Source organism: Nomascus leucogenys, chromosome 12 (assembly GCF_006542625.1).
Source record: "Nomascus leucogenys isolate Asia chromosome 12, Asia_NLE_v1, whole genome shotgun sequence".
Classification (NCBI taxonomy): Eukaryota; Metazoa; Chordata; class Mammalia; order Primates; family Hylobatidae; genus Nomascus; species Nomascus leucogenys.
Window position 1 is genome coordinate 11,162,178 of NC_044392.1, and position 21,739 is coordinate 11,183,916.

Genomic DNA, 21,739 nt, shown 5'->3' on the forward strand with positions numbered 1-21,739 from the left:
CCTCCCAAAGTGCTGGGATTACAGGTGTGAGCCACCGCACCTGGCCTTCAATATTTCCTTTAGCTACCGATGGTCATTTGGATTCTCATTTTTGTTTTACTATCAGCTTATTTTCTACCCACCTCCTCTCTTCCACAAAGAACATCTGGACTGGAATCACATTAAATTTGTATATCAACTTTGGAAAAACTGTCTTCTTTACAATAGTCTTCTGCACGAAAATTATATAATCTATGTTGTTTTCTTTCAGTAATTTTATAGTGTTCTGTGTAGAGTTCATCTTTCATTTAAGCCAAGGTATTTGATGTTTCTGAATGCTAACATAAGCGTTATCTTTTAAATTTTATCTTCAAACTATCTGTGGCTAGTAGGCAGAAATAAAATTGATTTCTGAAGAGAATTCACTAAATTCACTTATTAATTCTAAGGCTTTATCTGTAGATTCTTTTCAATTTTCTGTGATCATCTGTGGCAACTTTGTTTCTGTCTTTCCAAACTTTATGCTTTTTATTTCTTGTTTGTAACTTCTAACTGGCAAGGGCCTCCAACACAATGTCAAATAAAAGTGCTGACGGCAAACATCTTTCTCTTCTTCCATACCTCAAAGAGAAGTTTTCAGTATTTCACCATTTAATATAGCATTTGCTATATGCTTCTTTGTAGATATTCTTTATCACACTGAAAAAATTTCCACCTATTTACAGCTTTCTAAGGGTTTTATTAAGTCATGACCTCTAAGTATGCCTTTGTAATATTCTGCATAAAATGTGGAGTATACATGTAGCACTTCTAACTACAAACAGAAGAACAGCAATAGATTTCCTAGTGCTAGACCTAGCTTGCATTTCTAGAATACAACTGTGTTTGTGATGTTATCTTTTTTATGTATTGCTGAATTAAATTAGACAACATTTTATTTAAGATTTTAATACCTGTGCTCATAAGACTGGCTGAAAATTTCCTTTCTTGTAAAGTTTTTGTCAGGTTTTGCTACTTAGGTTATGATGGTTTCACAATATAAATTGGGACATGTTACCTCTTTTTTAAAATCCTCTTGAAGTGTTTATATAAGATCAATGTTATTTTTTCACTAAATATTTATAAGAATTCCTTGAAGCTTGCTGGGCCTGAAGTCTTCTATAAAGAAATATTTTTAAATTATGGGTTTGATATATACAAAAGTATTAACATTTTCTATTTATTCTTGTGCCAGTTTTGATAAGTCATTTTTTTATGATTTTGTCTATTTCATCTAAAATTTCAACTTTATTTACATAAGATATTCATATCTATCCTTCCATTATCTTTTTAATTCTGTAGAATCCATATAGCTCCTTTTTTCATTCCAGATATCAGCCAATTGTATTTCTCCTTCTTCATCAACTTTAATAGCACCTTTTTGTTTTTTCATTTTTGAAAGCTTTTTATTGCTGTATTTCCAAATTTACTAATCTTTCCTTCTGTTTAGTCTGTTATTAATCCCATCTAGTGTACTTTTCAACTCAGACACTGCAGTTTTTTATCTCTAGGAGTTTGCTTTGGGTTTATATTCCATGTGTCTACACACATTGTTTAATGTGTCTTTTAGCTTCTCCATGAAATATGGATAAAACTGCTTTAATGTCCTTTTCTAAGCTAATTCTATCATTTCTATCATTTCTGGGTCAGTTGTGACTTTTTCCTCACTATGGGTTGTTTACTGTAAAAAAGTAAAAAACATTAGTGAGCTTTGGGGACGGTTTCAAGCAAACTAATAAACGTGTAAGTTGCTGGTGGCAATCTGGATCTACGCAAAGGAATAAAGAATACCAGAAATGGTAACTATGTGGGTAAATGTAAAGCCATTTTTTTTTCTGATTTAAATCTCTTGAAATGATCATTGATTGTTTAAAGCAAAAATAACAAATACATATTGTGGGTTTCTATCAAAGGGAGAAAAAAATGGGAGTGTACAGTAATAAAGTTCTTATACATGATATAGTATAGTATCTTCATATTTTTAGTATGAGATGCATTTTTGCCATGTTGGCCAGGCTGGTCTTGAATACCTGGCCTCAAGTGATTCACACGCCTCAGCCTCCCAAAGTGCTGGTATTAAAGGGGTGGGCCATCACACCCAGTCCAAATATTGTATTTCTTTAAATGAGGTTGTTTCTTGTTTTGATTTGGTCTGCATGTTCTATGAGTTACAGAAAGGCATGCTTAAATCTATTACCACGATCTTCTTTATTCCTTTTTCCTCTCCTCCTGCACACTAAAAACAACCTTGTTTGACCTTTTCCCCATGTCCCATTTACCTCTTAAGTTTTTCTGAACTTTCCATCCTTTTTTCTTTCTGTGCTTCCATGTGCACGTTTTCTACAGACCTATCTTCCAGTTCATTAAATTTCTCTGCTGATGTGTCTGATCTGCTATTAACCCATCTACTGGGTTTATTCAAGTTTCCTCCTGATTCTTCCATATAAATTCCAATAGTCTGGTAAATTTTCTATAACTCATCTATTTTCTTGACCATATCAGTTATAGTTATTTTGCAATCAATATTCAATCACTTGTTTACATTGTGTCTCCCCAACTGCATGTTTAGTTATTTCGAACTATCTCTCCTAGCACGCCTGGAAATTTTGACTGAATGTTGCACCTTATACTTACGGAAAATTACAGAAGCTCTGGATGATGTTATCTTCCTCCAAAGAGAATTCCGTTTTCTTTCAGCAGAAAGAATATTAGCATACCACTCTAGTAACTGTTGAGCTGATCTATTTTGGTTTGCTCTTACTCTCAGAACAAAATTTTTCTCAGATATCAAGTTGAAAGCCTAGGGTGTATTACCATGGCTCTCTCCTCCTTTGAAGACCATAAACTACAATATTTGTCCCTCCTATTCTGTGAGAGTGTTGAATTTTGGTTAGCAAAAAACTACTTTGTGTCTGAGCCCTAGCACACACAATTAGGAGTTAGCAAATGCCTTAAGTGGATACTACTTACAAAAAGTTGAACTCAGCCAGGTGCAGTGGCTCACACCTGTAATCCCAGCACTTTGGGAGGCCGAGGCGGGCAGATCACCTGAGGTCAGGAGTTTGAGACCAGCCTGGCCAACGTGGTGAAACCCCATCTCTACTAAAAATACAAAAATTAGCCAGGCGCGGTGGTGGGCACCTGTAATTCCAGCTACCTGGGAGGCTGAGGCAGGAGAATTGCTTGAACCCGGGAGGCAGAGGATGCAGTGAGCTGATATCATCCCACTGCACTCCAGTCTGGGCAACACAGTGAGATCCTGTCTCAAAAAAAAAAAAAAAAAAAAAAGTTGAATTCATCCCTGATATTCCTCAGGATCTCGGCTCTGCAAGCCCTGGCTCTTCGGTAACCCCAAACTCCAATTTTGTCTCCCTGGTTGAATGACTGCTCTACGCTACTGCTCTCTGTGTAGCCCCTATGCCATGCACTGAGAGTCAGGAAATGTACCAAAGGAAAATGTACAAAGCTTATCTCAATGTGTTTACCTATTCTCTGGGCTCCTGACCCCTGAAGCCCTGGCTGTCTTAGTTTCCAATACCTCCCTCTTCTTTTTTTTCAATCAAGGAGGTGGGTGGGGAAGGGTGTGTGGCTATGTATGTCTGGTATTTTACACAGATAGGCAGAAAGGTTAATCTAATACCAGTATTCTGTCATATCTGGATGCAGAAAACCAAAATCTTCAGCTCCTTTGACATCCACATTATTTGGTCATAAAGTCCCAGCATTACTACTTCCTAATCGTTTCCTAGTAACCACACTATCATCTATGTTTAGGTCTTCATCACCACTTAGACTACTGCACAGAGCAGTATTAGGTATTTCTGATTCTAACCCAACCACTTCACCAGGAATTCTCACCTAGCTGGTCACCATTAGAGATCATTTTTTAAAGTACATATTTCTGGGCCCTATTCATAATGACACAGTAACTGATTTGGTAGAACTGCAATGGAATCCTGGGATTACCACCACTACCACCACCCCCCACCCCTCAACTGCCCCATAAACCCTCTCTCTAAGTGACTGTGATGTAATTATTCCAGAGACTGCCATGTGAGAAGAATCATTCCTCTATGCCTAGGCTACCAGTTTCCTTTCTGAACTAGAAATCTGAGTATGTCACTCTGATTATAATCTGTCATCTGTTTAATCATTATCTTTCTACAAGTAAAAGGATCCTAGGAGTACCATATTAGTGCAATGATATATGTGTATGTGTTCATATATATGTGTGTGCATGAAGTGGGAGAACGAAAGAGAGAGGGAGAGAGAAAAAGAGGGTGAAAGCTAGAGGGAGAAAATGAAAACAAGACTGAAAGAGAATCTAAGCATAAGTATGAGAGATGTATGGCTCTGGAGTACTCATGGTCTAGTAGGGAAGAAAACAGATGAACAAAACTGGATTCATGAACCTCCCAGACTCTTTTTAGGGTTTTGAGAAATAAGATTAAGAAACTGTCTTATAAAGAAGAGACAGATATATACCTGTATCCCACTAGGTATATAATGACCCATCACAAAGTTGTGACTCAACCATCAAAATGTAGCAAACAACCATGTACTATTTCTGGCTATATTCCTAGACTTGAATATCATGAAAATAGGTAGACCACCATCCCGGTGAACTCTATAAGGCTGTCCAATTATTTATTTTACTAGATTCTGTTAACTCCCCAGAATTTGACAATCTTTTTTTCAACCACATATTTGGAGAGGTAATTAATGATTCTGAAACAAACTGACTCAATAAAATGATGGCTCACAAATTCTATCAATGGAAATTGTGAGAGCCAAGAATTTTTAAATGAGTATAGAACTTCTCAATAAGGACTTTCCAATTTCTCCTGAGAGATATTTTGTTCTAATTTGTGCATACCTCAAAACATTCTGAATTTAGCCTTCAAGCTACCATGTATAGGGTAGACAAATTTATATAATCTTTAAACTGAACCATATAGGATTCTATCATTACAAAGGCAAATTAAATGTACTACGCAATGACATTTCAATAATGTTTAAAAAAATGAAATTACTTTGTTAGTCACAGTGTTGATTGCCAGAGTTGGAGAGGCACTTCCCGAAATAATACACTCCATTCCCAAAGAATCTGAATCTATGCTATATGGAGTTGAGGCCTAAAATACAAGAACAAAATAAATAATTATTAGCTCATATATCCAGCAACTTTAACACAGTTTGAAGGGATCTCATCAAATTCTCGAACATCCAGTTTTGTGCTTTGTTTCTGAAAATGAATTTAAATCACTAGGGAAATCTCTTCTACTATATTTTAGTATGCTACTGACTTGATATTACAAAGTCCCTTGGTATGGCTACTCTCTAACAACTCTTTTAATTTACTGGAGGATAGGCTGACAAAAATTATAAACAAACTTCTGTAGTGAAAATTGCTAATGATCCCCTAATATCCATTCTCCCCTCATCCCTTTCAGTAATAGATACAGTATTTACTCATGTCTGCCCAGCCACAGACTACCTTTTTAGATTCATGAGGAGCTACTTGTGGCCATGTGACTACGGTGTGACCAATGGGATGTGGGCAGGAGTGATGTGTGCCACTTCTGGGTCATGTCTTTGAAAGAAACCTGCTTGCCCACCATTCATTCTTTCTCTCTTATTGCAGATTTAAGACAGATATGGTGGTGGTGATCTTGCTTAACTATAAATAGCTGAGGGTAATACCCTGGGAAAATACTGGAAAAACAGGATTAGAAGGAACCTCGACATCTGAATGACCTTGTGAAACAGAGCTGTTTGTATCTCTGACCTACCCATCAGTTTGGGCTTCTACCTGACAGAGAAATAAATCTCTGGTTTAAGCCAGTTACAGATTTTTAAAACTTTTGCTATTTATTTTTATTGATACATATTAGATGTACATATTTTGAGTATAATACATGTGATAATTTAATACATTCATATAATCAAATGAAAAATTTGAGATATCCTCAAATTTTATTTATCTTTTGTTTATGCTGGGAATATTCAAATTATTCTCTTCTAAGCTATTTTGAAATATACAATCAATTAATGTTTACTACAGCCACCCTACTGATTTATCAGACATCAGGTCTTATTTCTTATTATTATTATTATTTTTTTGGGATGGAGTCTTGCTCTGTTGCCCAGGCTGCAGTGCAGTGGTGCAATCTCGGCTCACTGCAACCTCCACTTCCCATGCTCAAGCGATTCTCCTGCCTCAGCCTCCCAAGTAGCTGGGATTACAGGTGTGTGTCACCACTCCTGGCTAATTTTTGTATTTTTAGTAGAGACAGGGTTCACCATGTTGGCCAGGCTGGTCTCGAACTCCTGACCTAAAGTGATCCACCTGCCTCAGCCTCCCAAAGTGCTACTACAGGCCTGAGTCATCATGCCCAGCCAGTTCTTATTTCTTCTATCTAAGTGTATATTTATATCCATTAATCAACCTGTCTTCATCTCCCTTCCCCCTCCCCTTCCTGGCCTCTGATAATCACCAATCTACTTTCTATCTTCATGTAATCCACTTTTTTAGCTACCACATATGAGTGAGAATACACAATATTTGTCTTTCTGTGAGTGTACATCAGTTATAGTTTTATTTTTCCTCCTCCGCTAGAGCAACTGAACGATCTCCTAAATATACTTCATATGTACTGTTTAGAGTTAACATGGGTGTTAAAAACAATACGGAAAGTTTTCTGCTATTAGAATTTTGAATATATACATCGTGATAACTCCTCTCTCTCTCCTAAGAAATGGTTTTTATTGCTTTATTGAGCCCTCAAAATTTCAACTTCAATGGTAAATGTTAAAGAGGGGCAAACAGAAGTAATTTATGATTATGATGCTAGCTGCATATATATTCCCTCTCTGGCAAAAACTATTTGTCCCACACATGATCCTAATTGTATATGCATTTCTAAAAGATCATACCAGATGAGCGAGAGAGCAATTTCACCAAGACACATTTCTGAAATTAATCTATCCTTTAATCCCTCAGCATTTTTCTCATTCCAGATAATCTAATCAACCTTCAGGCAGAGAATACGGATCTTGATTGAAAAAGACCAGAGCTACCCCTACAAGCTAGAATCCAGTACTTAGGTCCCAGGTACACATTGAGAGCAAGGTGAAATAGAAGAGCTATAAAAACAACTCTATTTACGCCTCAGTTTTAGTGCCAGCCAACCAAGCTATAATTAAGTTAACACAGAAGATTACTTTAGAAAGGTACAAATCTCATATTCCCTTAACTCAACTCAGTCATCTCAGTCTAAACTATTGGTTCACTAATTCTCATTCTTCCCTTCTGGTAGGAAAAGGGAAATTTTTGTATTCTGATTTCATGTAAATTACTCGAACTTTATACTTGTTTTCTCATCTATAAAAAGAAGATTATGCTACTTCCTTTAGAGGTCTGTTAAGAACATCAACACGGTATTTCATGTAAAGCACTTAGCATGGTAACTGAAACACAGTAAGTGCTGGCCACTATGATGACCACTAGAATATATCTGCTACTGATGCCAAGGATCTGCTGATATAAATACTCATCCCTCAACAAAATACTAGTAAATCATATTCAACAGTTCAGTAAAAGGATCATTCACCATGATCAAGTGGGATTTATCCCTGGGATGTAAGGCTGATTCAATATACACGCACTAATAAATGTGATTCACCATATTAAGAGAATCAAAGACAAAAAGAATGAAGGATCATCCCAAAGATATTTTAAAAAGCATTTGACAAAATTCAATATCCTTTCATGACAAAAACACTCAACAAATAAGGTATAGAAGGAACATTCCTCAACACAATAAAGGTCATATATAATAAGTCCATAGCTAACACCATACTCAATGGTGAAAAGTTAAAGGCTTTTCCTCTTAAGACCAGGAACAAGACAAGGATGCCCACTGTCACCATTTCTATTCAACATAGTACTGGATGGCCTAGCCAAAGCAATTAGGCAAGAGAAGGAACTAGAGATGCTCATCGACTTATGATGGGGTTACGTCCCAATAAACCCATCATATACTGAAACTACCGTAGTCAAAAGTGTACTTAATGTACTTAACCTACTGAACATCACAGCTCAGCCTAACCTACCTTAAACATGTTCAGAACACTTACATTAAGCCACACATGAGCAAAAGCATCTATTTTATAATAAAGTGTTAAATATCTCATGTAATTTATTGAATACTATATTGAAGGTGAAAAACAGAATGGTTGTATAGGTACTTGAAGTACTGTTGCTACTGAATATGTGCTGCTTTTGCACCATCATAAAGTCAAAAAATTTTAAGCTAAAACACTCTCTAAGTCAGGTACTATCTACAAAAGGTGTCCAAATAGGAAACAATGAAGTGAAATTGGCTCCGCTGACATGCTCTTACATAGATCAAATCCTAAAGACTTCAACAAAAACAGAACAGTATTCAGTAAAGTTGTAAACAAATTCAGTGACGTTGCAGGAAACAAGGTTAACCTATAAAAATCAGTAGCATTTCTATACACTAACAACAAACTATCTAAAAAAGCTATTAAGAAAACGATTCTTTTTTTTCTTTCTTTCTCCAAGATGGTAGATTAAAGGGATTAACATGCCCCTCCCACTTGGAAAAATAAAATCATGTGTAGAGATTCATGCTGTGAACTTTTTTCCTAGAAGCAACACAGGAACTTAACAGAAAAACTGAAAGAAAATGCAGACCTTTTGAAATAAGTGGCAGGCAGCAGCCTACACCATGAAGCAGGTAGAAAACTGTTGTCTCTAGAGCTTGAGTGGGAGAGAGACTTCCTCCATGACACATACTCCCACTAGGGAGTCAGGCCAGTGGGAAATGCCTTAACCCTACCCAGGTATAAAATTCCTTAACCCAATCCAGGCCACGGGGGAATGCCTTAATGCTACCCAGTGCTGGAGCTGACTTAATGAGCAGTGGGGAGAATATGAGGAGAAGCGGCATCACGACATGCTTTTACATCCATTCCCAGACTCCAACAGGCCCTGAGGGAAGCCATTCCTGATCCTATCTCAGGGAAGACTGCCAGCTAATTCAGGCAGAGGTCACAGGTTGAGAGACGCTCCCAACTGAGACTTGTGATATAATCTTGAGTACAGATGGAACCCCTTGGCCAGAACCGAGGGGCAAGTGAGAAGTGTGCTATGGCCACAGGTGCAGGAGCTGGGTGTCCCTGCTTTGCAGGCAGACCTGGAGGGATATGGCCTGAAAACTGTGGTTTCTGTCTTGGCTGGGAAGGCTTATAGCCTGGGGCAGTTTTGAGTTCTAAGTGCAGGCTGCCTACAACCCAACAAGCTGCCGCTAGCAGAACACTGGGTGTGAGATCTGTGTTGCCAAGTCTGTGGGAGCTGAGTGGGGCTTAATGCCATTTGCTACACCCAATGCCCCATGCAGATTATTTCATGCATCAGAGGCAGCTGTGCTTCACCCTGTAACACTATCTCGACAGCCACGGAACTGCCCTCTGACCCCCAGTGGGGCCACTGCTTGCACCCACATGTGAAAAGCCAGAATGCAGACTTGCTTGACCCGGCCCCCATCTGGCTTTGTCCCTTCACTCCTCCTGGTAGCATAACACAACAGACTGGGACTTTGGGAAGCTCCAAGGCCCCACCTATGGCCTGAGACACCAGAGTACCTTGGGTAACATAAGGCAAGCACAAATCCCACCACTACCACCATAGTTGGTGTTCTTTTGCAAGCATCACCTCTTGAGGCCAACCAGCACAGCCCATTACAACATCTGCAGGGACAATAACACCACCCTGAGGAAGGATAAATTTTTTGCATGACCTCAGCTATCATCATTGCCTGTATCACCCTGGCTAACCAGAAGGTCTTGAGTCTGTCCACGTGCCCAGTACATTACTACTACAGTTGTCATTTGAGAAAGCCAACACAAGCTGGCATTTGAGAAAGCCAACACAAATCTCAAGGAGATTTCCTGGAGATAACCAAGGAAATCTCATAGTCTACATAACTCCCTTCCCACCCCCATCAGAGCTGGTGCTGGTACCCGCTGCTGGGAGACTAGAGGACAGGTCACATCACTGAATCCCTTGCATACATTCCCCAGCACCAGCCTGGAGTGGGGCAACCCCACTGAGCAGCTACACCCAGAAGAGCAGCAAGCTCCACAATAGTCTGGCCCTCAGGGACTGCTACTCCGAAGGGAAGGGGCGGGGCGGGGAGTGTACTACATTAAGGGAGCACCTCATGAGACAAAAGAAACCAGACTGCAGGCCTCAAGTCCTTTAACTTTCCACTTGTGGGGTAGTTTCTTTCATCAGAGAAACGTGCAGTGCTAAGCTCAGTGGGGGAAGTTTGTTTGGCTCTACCCCAAAGTCAGGCAGCCCTGGTGCTCGTGAAGGGTCTTGAAGGAGGGGATTTCTTCTCTCGCCCATCACTGCAGACACAGCTGGGGCGTCCCCCATGAGAGCTTGGCATGGGTGCATCTGTAGATACTCTTCCTGGAACACTCTGGGGTAATTGCATCCTTACAGGAGGTGTACCCTCCAGATTCAGGCTTCCATGAGAGGTAGGGTCATAATCCCTCTTTATATGGAACATCACATTCCTGCAGATGAAAAGAGATGCCTGTCTGATCTGAATAGCTGGAACATCTGGTCAGGAGTGTGACTGGGAGGTGACTGTTTTCCTGCTGGCCTGAAAGACAGCTTTGGTGGTTTCCTTCCTTCCCCTTGAAAAGACCTCAGTGCATTTCACTGAGAGCTTCCCTAGCAGCCTCTGCCAAGGCTGGAAACTTTGCCCACCACAGGGGTATTGCCTTTACTACCTCCTTTGGCCATACCTGTGGATACCTCCTATCAGCCTGAAGCCTAAACTATTCAACTCAGTAAATAAAGTACTGGAGGAGAAAATTTTTAAATGCACACCACTGGGGAACAAGATAAGCTTCAAGAGACCTCTGCCATTCCAGCTCCACTGGAGATAGTGAGCCTGCTCACACATCCAGCACAATGCTACTACAACCAGCATCTGAGAAAGCCACTACACAAAGATTCTCTGTAACCAAGAAACTCATACAGAGTTTTCACCACAGAAAGCACCCAGAGCCAAAGGTGGGTGACAATAAACTATAAACATTAAAGTTACATCCTGGAGTAGTGGCGGTGAGGGGGGCCGGGGAAGGTAAGAAATGAAAAGACACAGTTGAATCAAAAATAAATTCAAAAATAATTAGAAGTGGTTGGGCACAGTGGCTCATGCCTGTAATCCCAGCACTCTGGGAGGCGAAGGTGGGTGGATCATTTGAGGTCAGGAGTTCGAGACCAGCCTGGCCAACATGGTGAAACCCCATATCTACTAAAAATACAAAATTTGGCTGGGCATGGTGGCACGTGCCTGTAGTCCCAGCTACTCGGGAGGCTGAGCCAGGAGAATGGCTTGAACCCAAAAGGCAGAGGTTGAGCCAAGATGGTGCCACTGCACTCCAGCCTGGGCGACATAGCAAGACTCCATCTCAACAATAACATAATTCAAAAAGTTAATTGTGAATTTACTCAAAGAAATACAAGGTGAAAATGCAACAGAAAAAATTTAAAAAAACAACTCAGGATATGAAGGAAAAATTTTCCAAAGAGACAAGTATTTTAAAGCAAAGCCAATCAGAACTTTGGAAATAAAAGACCTATTTAGAGAACTACAAAATGTGGCAGAAAGTTTTAACAACAGAGTAGACCAGGTAGAAAAAAATAATTTCAGAAGTCGAAGACGAGGCTTTCAGGTTAACCTCATCAGATAAAAATAAAGAAAAAAAATGAAAAGAAATGAACAGTCTCCAAAATATATGGGATTATGTAAAAGAGCCAAACCTAAGAATCATAGGTGTTCCTGAGGGAGAAGAAAAAGTTAAAATTTGGAAAACCTATTTCAGGGAATAATGGAGGAAAATTTCCCTGGTCTTGCTAGAGATACAAGAAACTCAAAGAACTTCTGGGAGATTCACTGCAAAAAGGACATCACCAAAGGAATAGAGTCATCAGATTATGTGAAGTCAAAGTGAAAGACAGAAGTCTAAGAGCAGTTAGACAAAAGCATCAGGTAATCTATAGAAGAAAACCTATCAGACTAACAGCAGACTTCTCAGCAGAAACCTTACAAGCCAGAAGGGCTTGGGGTCCTATCTTTACTCCTTAACAGAATAACTGTCAGCCAAGAATTTTGTATCTAGCAAAAACAAAACAAAAAAAAAAAAAAAAACTAAGTTTCATAAGTGAAGGAGAAAGTCTCTCAGAAAAGGAAATGCTAAGGAAGCTTGTCAATAATAGGCCTGCCTACAAGAAATGCTAAAAGGAGTTCTTGAAACAAAAGGCTGATGTGCAAAAGAATAGAAACTCCTGAAAGTATAAACTTCACAGGGCTTGTGAAACAATAACACAAGGAAGAAAAGAAAGTCACTACGTAACAATAACAATCAACAGCATGACTGGAACAGTATCTCACATCTCAATATTAATGTTGAATGTAATGGTCTAAATGTTCCACTTGAAAGATATACACTAGCTGAATGGATTAAAAAAAATCACAAACCAAGTATCTGCTGTCTTCAGAAGACACATCTAACATGTAAGGATTCTTAAAGACTGAAGACAAAGGAGTGAAAAAAGATATTTCCAGCAAATGGAAGCCAAAAGCAAGCAGGAGTAGCTATTCATATATCATGTAAAAAAGACTTTAAAACAACAACAGTTAAAAAAAAAAAAAAGACACGATTATATAATGATAAAAGGATCAATTCAACAAGAAGATATAACAAACCTAAATACACATGCGCCTAACTCCAATGCTCCCAGATTCATAAAATCACTAGTACTAGAGCTAAGACAAGAGACATGGTACACATACACAATGGAATATTATTCAGTCTTTAAAGAACAGGAAATTCTGTCTAGGGGGCATTATGCTAAGTGAAATAAGCCAGCCACAGATAGAAAATGCTGTATAATTTCACCTATATGTGGAATCTAAAAAAACCCCAAACTCATAAAAGCAGAGAATAGAATGGTGATTACCAGAAGTGGGAACAGGCAGAGAGGAGACACTGGTCAATGGGTACAAAGTTCTGGTGTTCTATTGCACATCCCAATGACTACAGTTAATAATATATTGTATATTTCAAAATAGGTGAGAGGATTTTAAATGTTCTCACCACAAATGATATCTGAGGTGATAAACTAATTAGCCTAATTTGATCATTCTACAATGTATACATGTGCTGAAACATCACATTGTACCCCATAAATATATACAATTATTGTCAATTAAAAATAAAACAAAGTAAAAACAAAGGAATACTCAATGGTGACTAATAAGAAAGGTGACAGCTTCGGTATGAGGCACTGTACTCCCACATAGCTTCAACTATTACGAAACAGTAAATTAAACAAACAAAAAAAAGCTTTTAATTATTTGTTCATGAATACTTCAGTTTCGATAGAGAGAGTAAAGGCACTCTCTTCACATACTCTGATATACTCAATAGTATGGTACATATTTTTATTTATAGGTGCACTGATTCTATGTTCTTAATAGGCGAAAAGTAGTCTGATCAGTAAAGCCAATAGATCTAGGCATCCCAAAATGTATTTGGATAATTTATTACAGCAGCCATCAACCGAAATTCTGGACAAAGAAAGTACCAATGAATCTAATCTGGTGGCACCAGTTAGCTCAAGAAAGGTCCTTTCTGGAGTTCCCTAATTATACCTATTTGAGTTCCACTTCCTGTTTGGCAGTGTGATACCCCTATAGACCAACCTTCTGCTGATAACTATAAAGTATTATGGTGAGAAAAAACAGCTTCCTGAGCATTCCAAAGGGTAAATAAAATAGGCAGGTTGGGGAGGTAAGTCAAAACTTGGGAAGAATGTGGGTGAGTTTCCTGTTTGTTGCAGCTTTGCCCCAAGATTAGGCAATAGATGTGGAGTGCAGACAGCTAAAGCTGTTCTTCCATCAGGAGGAACTAGGGAAAAGACCCCAGGTAAACACAGCCAGCCACCAGAGAAAAAGGGGAATCCCATAAGAGAAAAAGTTGAAAGAGATCCCATAATCCTGTGTATGACACAGCACAAATGTGCCAGGCTGAGGCCTGAACCATGCATATACAGATTTGCATCAAAGCAGAGGCTTAAGGATCAAATTGAAATTGGAACCACTGCTCACAGAAGGTGAAAGAGAAAGCTTACAATATAACACAGATAAGACAGCTGAAGTACAGATATCAATATTCTATAGATTATTCTAGAACCCAGAGTCTATAAAAACATAATATTCACAATGTCTAGGACACAATCCAAAATTACCTGGCACACAAGTAACCGAAAATACAGCCCATTCTTGGCAGAAGGGGAAATCTACAGATGCCCACTCCAAAAAAGACTGAGTTGTTGGAATTATGAGACAAGGAGTTTAAAACAGCTATTATAATCATTTATGCTCAATGAAATAAAGTTAAAAAAATACTTGAATGGAAATATAATAAAGGAAATCTCAAGAGAAAAATTTAAAAAATCAAAATTTTAGAATGGAAAAATATCCAAAAGAAAAATATATCAATGGATGGCCTTAATATTGAAATGGAAATGAGTAAGTAAAGAATCAGTAAACTTAACGGTGGATCAGTAACCAATCTGAAGAACCAAAAGCTTATGAAAAAAAGAACAGAGCCTCAGAAAGCTGTGGGACAATCTCAAAAGGTCTAATGTATATCTGTGATTTACGGAAGAACAAAGAGAGAAAAGGGCAGAAAAAAATAGAAGAAAAAATGACTAAAATCTTTGAAACTTTAGTAAAAGACAAATTTAACAAATTCAAGAAGCTCAGTAAACCCCATAAAAATAAATGGAAGGAAAAACCACACTTAGATACATCATAATCAAATTCTTGAAAATAAAGATAGAAAAAAGCTAGAGAAAAACTACATATCACATGCAGGTAAACATCGACTGGGAAATGACTGTGGATTTCTCATCAGAAATGATGGAGGTCATAAGACAGTGAACATCTTTAAAGTGCTAAAATAAAACAGAATAATCAATCCAGACTGTATATCTAATAAAAAATACTCTTCAAAAATGAAGGCAGGCTGGGCGTGGTGGCTCACACACCTAGCACTTTGGGAGGTTGAGATGGGAGGATCACTTGAGGCCAAGAGTTTGAGACCAGCCTGGTCAACATAGTGAGACACCCATCTCTAAGGGGCAAAAAAAATTATATATCATATCATATACATATATATGTGAAACAGACAATTTTAAAAAATGAAGGCAAAATAAATACATTTTCAGGGAAAGAAAAACTAAGTGAATTTGTTGCTAGGAGACCTGCACTATAAGAAAGTTCTTTAGGCAGGGGAAAATTATAGCAAAGAAAAAACCTGGACCTTCTGAAACAAATGAAAGCACCAGAAATGGTAGACACTGGGTAAATATAAAAGACTGTTTTCCTCTTAAGTTTTAAAAATCATATAAATTATTTAAGGCAAAAGTTGTAACACTGTCTTATGAACATCTACAGATGTAACACATATTACAACTATGGGGTATAGTGAGGGAAAGAACAAAGAGGATCTATATGGTTGGAAGATTTTTACATTTATATGGAGTGATACACTAATAACTGAGTAGACTGCAAAAGGTTAAGGATGTATACTGAAATTCCTAGATATAAATAAATAAATAGGAACAGCTAAAAAGCCAACAGATAAATTAAAATGAGATACTAAAATATATCCAAAATAATCTAAAAGAAAGCAGGAAAAGGGAAAAGAGATGAAACTAAAAACAGAGGTCAAACAGAAAACAAAACATAAACCTAAATCAGTTATATTAATGATTTCATTAAATGTTAATGTAAATGCTCAATGAAAAGGCAAAGACTTTCAGAGAGGCTAAAAAAGCAAGACTGATAAATGCTGTCTGCAAGAGCCACACCTTCAAATATATAGATCTGGGGTGGAGGGGAGGAGAGGAACAGGAAAACTGTCTCTATTTGCAGATGACACAATTACTTATGACAAATCTCAAGAGGCATCTTCAAATAACTATTAGAACTAACAAGATAATAAAATACAAAGTTAATATAGAAAAATTAATTATATTTTTATATACTAGCTACAAGCAATTGGAAAATGGATTTAAACATACTTTGCAATAGGCTAGGCGCAGTGGCTCACTCCTGTAATCCCAGCACTTTGGGAGGCCGAGGGTGGCGGATCACAAGGTCAAGAGATCAAGACCATCCTGGCCAACATGGCGAAACCCCATCTCTACTAAAAATACAAAACTTAGCTGGGCGTGGTGGCGTGCACCTGTAGTCCCAGCTACTCGGGAGGCTGAGGCAGGAGAATGGCCTGCACCCGGGAGGCGGAGGTTGCAGTGAGCCGAGATTGTGCCACTGCATTCCAGCCTGGTGACACAGCAAGACTCCACCTCAAAAAAAAAAAAAAAAAAAAAAAAATCCTTACAATACCATTGAAAAACAAAATACTCAGGATTAAATCTAACTGGAAGCATCCATGTCTCTATGCTGAAAACCAAAAAACACTCCTCAGAGAAATTAAATTAGACCTAATGAATGGAGAAATATAACATTTTTATGGATGAGAATATTCAATATTGCTAGGATGTCAATTTTCTCCAGATCACTGCTTACCTGGGGACAAGAGTGGAGTGAACTTCTGGGGATGATGAAATGTTAATGTGCCACTGTTGATAATTTCACAGTTGTACAGATCCCAAAACTCCTCAACTTATAAACTTTAAATATGCAGTTAACTGTACAACTATCCCTCAATAGTGTTGCAAAAAAACAAAATCCTACCCATTCATCACAATGATCTCTTATGAAACTTTTCATGATCTCCATCTCTAACCAGACAGGATTTCCACCATTTTTAACCCCCAGGAAATTCTACTTAGGCATATATATTAGAGACAACATGCAGTGCTCCCACATAATGTATACTCAGTAGTTTTCCCAATTGAAATAAACATTTATTCAGTTCTACAGCTAAGAGTAAGCATGTAGATTGCAATTCTTCCTGTGCTCACTTACACCCTTTCCTTTAACTAAATCCTCACTCTTTCTCAGACTCCACCTCAGAGAGGGAAGGCACACAGTGAGGGAATCACTTAATCAACAAAACCACTCTGGTATTATAATTGAGAAACTGAATTACAAGTAACAGCATGACAACAATTTCAGATACATGTCCAGATGGAGAGTATTCCACCTAGAAAAATGTTCTCTTTTCTATTTATCCATCTATCCTCCAGTTCTTTTACTGATTATACTTGTAATCACCTTCAGGTGATTGTAAACACCTTCAGGAAAAAGTAATATGTATTTCTTCCATCTTTGTTCCAAAAAAAGCTGGATAATTGCAGACAATGTGTTGATTTTTCCGCAAGGGCCAATATGTTTAGGATAGTGAGTTGACAGATCTGGCCTCTTCTCCTCCATACAACTTTTATAACAATGCATTATAAGATTTTAGGCAAAACTATCCACGGCAATTTCCTCCTAACTGATCTTTTGCCCTTGTTCCCTTACCACTTATATTCTACACAACAGCTAGAGTGACCGTGTTAAAATTTAAGTCACATCATATCACTACTCTATTCATATCCCTCCAATGGCTTTCCACCTCCTTCAGAATAAAGATTGTCTTTACAATGGCTTAGAAAGCCCTGCACAATTTGCCTCCTGCTCCCACCCCTTACTTCTCTAATGAGAAGTCCTATCACTACTCCTCCCTCCACAAACACTGTCCAGCCACAGTAGCCTCCTTGTTGTTTCTCACCATGCCAAGTACATCTCTACCTCAGAGCCTTCGCACTTGTAGGACAGCAGATTCCCAGGCCTGTACAGCTGACAATCCACTTACATTTATATAAAGAAACTACAGCCAGAAAAATTAAATACATATCCTAAGTTATAACATACACCTTTAAAACTAGGTCTCCAAACTTCCAGGTTAGTTCAGGAGTCCTCTCTTTTCCACAGTTTCACTTTCTGAGGTTTCAGTTTCCTGTGATCAACCATGGTCTAAAAATATTAAATAAAAAAATTCCCGAAATAACCAATTCATAAGTTTTAAATTGCATGTTATTCGGAGCAGGGTGATAAAATCTTGTGTCACCCCACTCTGTCCCACCTGGGACATGAATCATCCCTTGTCCATCATATCATCCACTTTGTATACACTACCAGCAGCCCTCTTGGTTATCAGATTGACTGTCGTGGTATCACTTTATTATTATTGTTGTTAACCTCTTACTGTGCCTAATTTATAAATTAAACTTTATCATAGGTATGCCTGTTTAGGAAAAAAACATGGTATATATAGGGTTCAGCACTGTCTGGTTTCAGGCAGCCACTGGGGGTCTTGGAATGTATCCCCCTCAGGGAGGTCTACTGTACCATTTCCCATAAATCTTGTACCAAATAAAAATGATACCCTCATGACTTTATAACATAACTTGGCTTTGCGCTTACTATGCAAAAACATGGTAAAATAGTAACCTAAACAGAAACTTTAGGTCTTTAAATGATGTTAAAACACAAAGCAATCTAAAGTTTTGGATGCCCAGCATGGTGGCTTATGCCTATAATCCTAGCACTTTGAGAGGCCAAGGCAGGAGGTCTCGGCCAGGTTGTTTGACACAAAGAAAGACCTGTCTCTACAAAAATAAGAAAAACTAGCTGGGCATAGTGGCATGTACCTATAGTCCCAGCTAATCAGGAAGCTAAACAGTTGAGGATAGCTTGAGCCCAGGAGGTCGAGACTGCAGTGAGCCACGGTCACAACACTGTATTCCAGCCTGGGCAACAGAGTGAGACTTTGTCTCCAACAAATAAAGTTTTGGAGTTTTCTTTTTACAATTTCCATTTTCTACCACTGGTAACACCCCTATCCTCACTCCTAGCAGCTTTAAATGTTCAGACAGTTTACATTTCTAACAGGTGCATTATTTCCTAATTATAACTCTTTCAAAGTACCTTATCTGGGCTAAGCATACAACACAGTAAATATCTGAAATCACTACCCATATGCAATAGTCACATTCAGAGTTCCAGCTTCTTCTGTAAAAGTGTTGAATGCGTCACTTATATTTTTTAACTCTGAATATGGAACTTAGGCACACTAAGCAGTGACCAGGAAGAGACTATTTCAATTACATGAAACAATACACTCAAAAAGATACACCGTGAGTCTACTAATTTAAGAGGAACAGTTGTGCACATACACACTTGAAAAGAGACAAACTATGCTTTTAAAGGATTCCCTGGGCTAGGAATTGAAAATCCAGGAGGCTGCAAAGGAAAAAAACAAAAACAAAGGGTCTGAAAACACACTCCACCAATAGAAAAAAAGTAAAGACACGGCAAAAACCACCCAAACCCTCCCATATCCCACCTACACTCTGAAGGTTGCTTACTACAAATATCAGCAACTTTCTCCTCCAGGGCTTTTTTTCTGATTGGGAAGCATGCTTTGGCTTCATGCAGGACAAGCCAAAGGTGCTGAAAAGCTAAAGTCCCTAGAAGAATCACTCAATTAATGAGAAGGAAGAACTGATGGATAAATATCCCACTCGTTGGCCTGCAGCTCTAAACTGCCTCCCGGAGTCCCCAGTGAGATCGAGCTCCAGGTGCTAACAGTTTTAACTGACTGGGTAATTTACCCTTATTGGCTTCATTCCCTGTCCTATCTCCTTGCCCTACTTTGCAAGGATCATCCCTCAAACTACCTGTGCTCAATTTCTTGTCTACTTCTGAGGAAACCCAAACCATGGCAGACATCTTTTCTTTTTCTCTAAAGGAAAGTCTCCTGGGATAGATACAAAATCTTCCTTTAATGCAATAGTTCTCAAATTTTTAGTCTCAGGACAATAATCATTAATTCATTTAAAACCAACAAGAACAAACATACATGTTAACATAATATTAATTTGCATAAACATTCTCCAAAACAAAAATATTTAGAAGAATGGCATTCATTTACGTATTTTTAATTGCTATAATGCTTGCCATTATAGAAGACACATCTGCCTCAGCATTCAATCTATGGCAAAATCACATGTCATGTAGTCTCTAGAAAAGTTGTGAGCGATAATGAATGAAAAAAGCAAAGAACATCTGAGTTTTATTATGAACATAGTTCTGACCTCATGTGCTCCCTGAAACAGCCTCACACACTGAGAACTACTGAGACAGCATCATAAGTTTCTATAAGCAAAGAATAACATTAGAAAATAGTCAAGACAAAAGATTTAAGTTAAAAAGGGGGTTGGGGGGATCAAAGAATGAATAGACAAGAATATGATTTCTTGATTATCAACATGATAAAAATAACTTGGAGCGCTCACTGTTTTGAGGCATTTCTTTCTTTTATTGAGAAAGGGTCTTGCTCTGTTGCTCAGGCTGGAGTGCAGTGGCACAATCATGGCTCACTGCAACCTCAAACTCCTGGGCTCATGCAATCCTCTGGCCTCAGCCTCCCCAGTAGCTGGGACTAGAGGCAGGTGCCACCACACCCAGTTTTCTTTTTTTTTTTTCTTTTGGTAGAGATGGAGAGGTGGGTCTTATCTTGCTGTCCAGGACTCTCAAAGTGCTGCGATTACAGGCATGATTCACTGCTAAAAAACTACCTAAGATATATGTTCCCTCTTCTACTCCTTGACACTAGTTTCCTTGTAATAGTTTAATTGCTTGCAAGCCCAAATTAAAAAGCAAAATGCAGAAAGGTCAGGAAGCTGGCCAAGCACAGGTGGCTCACACCTTAATCCCAGTACTTTGGGGGGCCAAGGCAAGAGAACTGCTTGAGCCCAGGAGTTTGAGACCAGCCTGGGAAATGTAGCAAGACCCTGTCTCTATTTAAAAAAAAAAAAAGAAGAAGAAGAAGAAGAAAAAAAGATATAAAAAGTTGAAAAATAAGGAATTACTATCTTTCTTGGATTCCATGCTCAGTCAACCATACTGACCTGTCTTGCACTTTGAGGGCATTCCTTTTTACGACCAGTTTTTCACTTTCCAAATCCCACTAATCTGCCCTATTTCAGTTCATCCATCAGGCCTCCAATTAACATCACTTCTTCAAGAAAATCTTCCCTGATTCTTAGATTGTTATGCCTCTCTGCTACATGGCCCCACAGTTCTCAAAGACCCTTATCTTTCTGTGACCACATAATTTATCATCCACAAGCTATTTGGAGAATGAATGCGGAACTAGTAGTTATGCTGAGACAATAAGCAACACCAGGAATGTACATTCATCCTACCTTATCAGTTTATCTTCCAAGCTTGAGTAAGAGCTTCATGAGGAGAAGGTATGACTGTCTTGTTTACCAACTGTTCTCTCAACACTTAACTCAGTGCTTAGACTACAAAAGGTGTGGTCTGATAAGCATGAATTTTTATAATGCAAATTAACTTCAAAAAGGAAAATCTTATCCAGACAAAATTAACTACTGTGTTCCCACTCAAATCCTAATACTTTTCTATCCAATACCTTTAATAAAGACCTCTTATCTTGTGTTTACTCCTCCCTTACTCTCTCTATATTCCCTCCCCTCAATCAGAATATAAACTTCAAGAGGACAGGATGTAGGTTTTGTGTTTTGTTCATTGCTGTTTCCTCAGGATCTAGAACAATCCCTTTT

At 38.4% G+C, this 21,739-nt stretch overlaps 1 protein-coding gene across 7 annotated transcripts in view; it reads right to left on the reverse strand.

Annotated features, from left to right (window-relative positions):
• The window catches only part of FOXJ3 (forkhead box J3), a 197,712-nt gene that overhangs the window by 21,765 nt on the left and 154,208 nt on the right, over positions 1-21,739 (reverse strand). For 5 of the 7 annotated variants that reach the window (XM_030823611.1, XM_030823608.1, XM_030823609.1 and 2 more), the window contains exon 6: positions 5,052-5,153. The exons of the other annotated variants lie outside the window; for them this stretch is intronic. In XM_030823611.1, the coding sequence (XP_030679471.1) occupies positions 5,052-5,153 (102 nt within the window). The remainder of the gene's footprint in view (positions 1-5,051; positions 5,154-21,739) is intronic. 7 annotated transcript variants of the gene reach the window in all.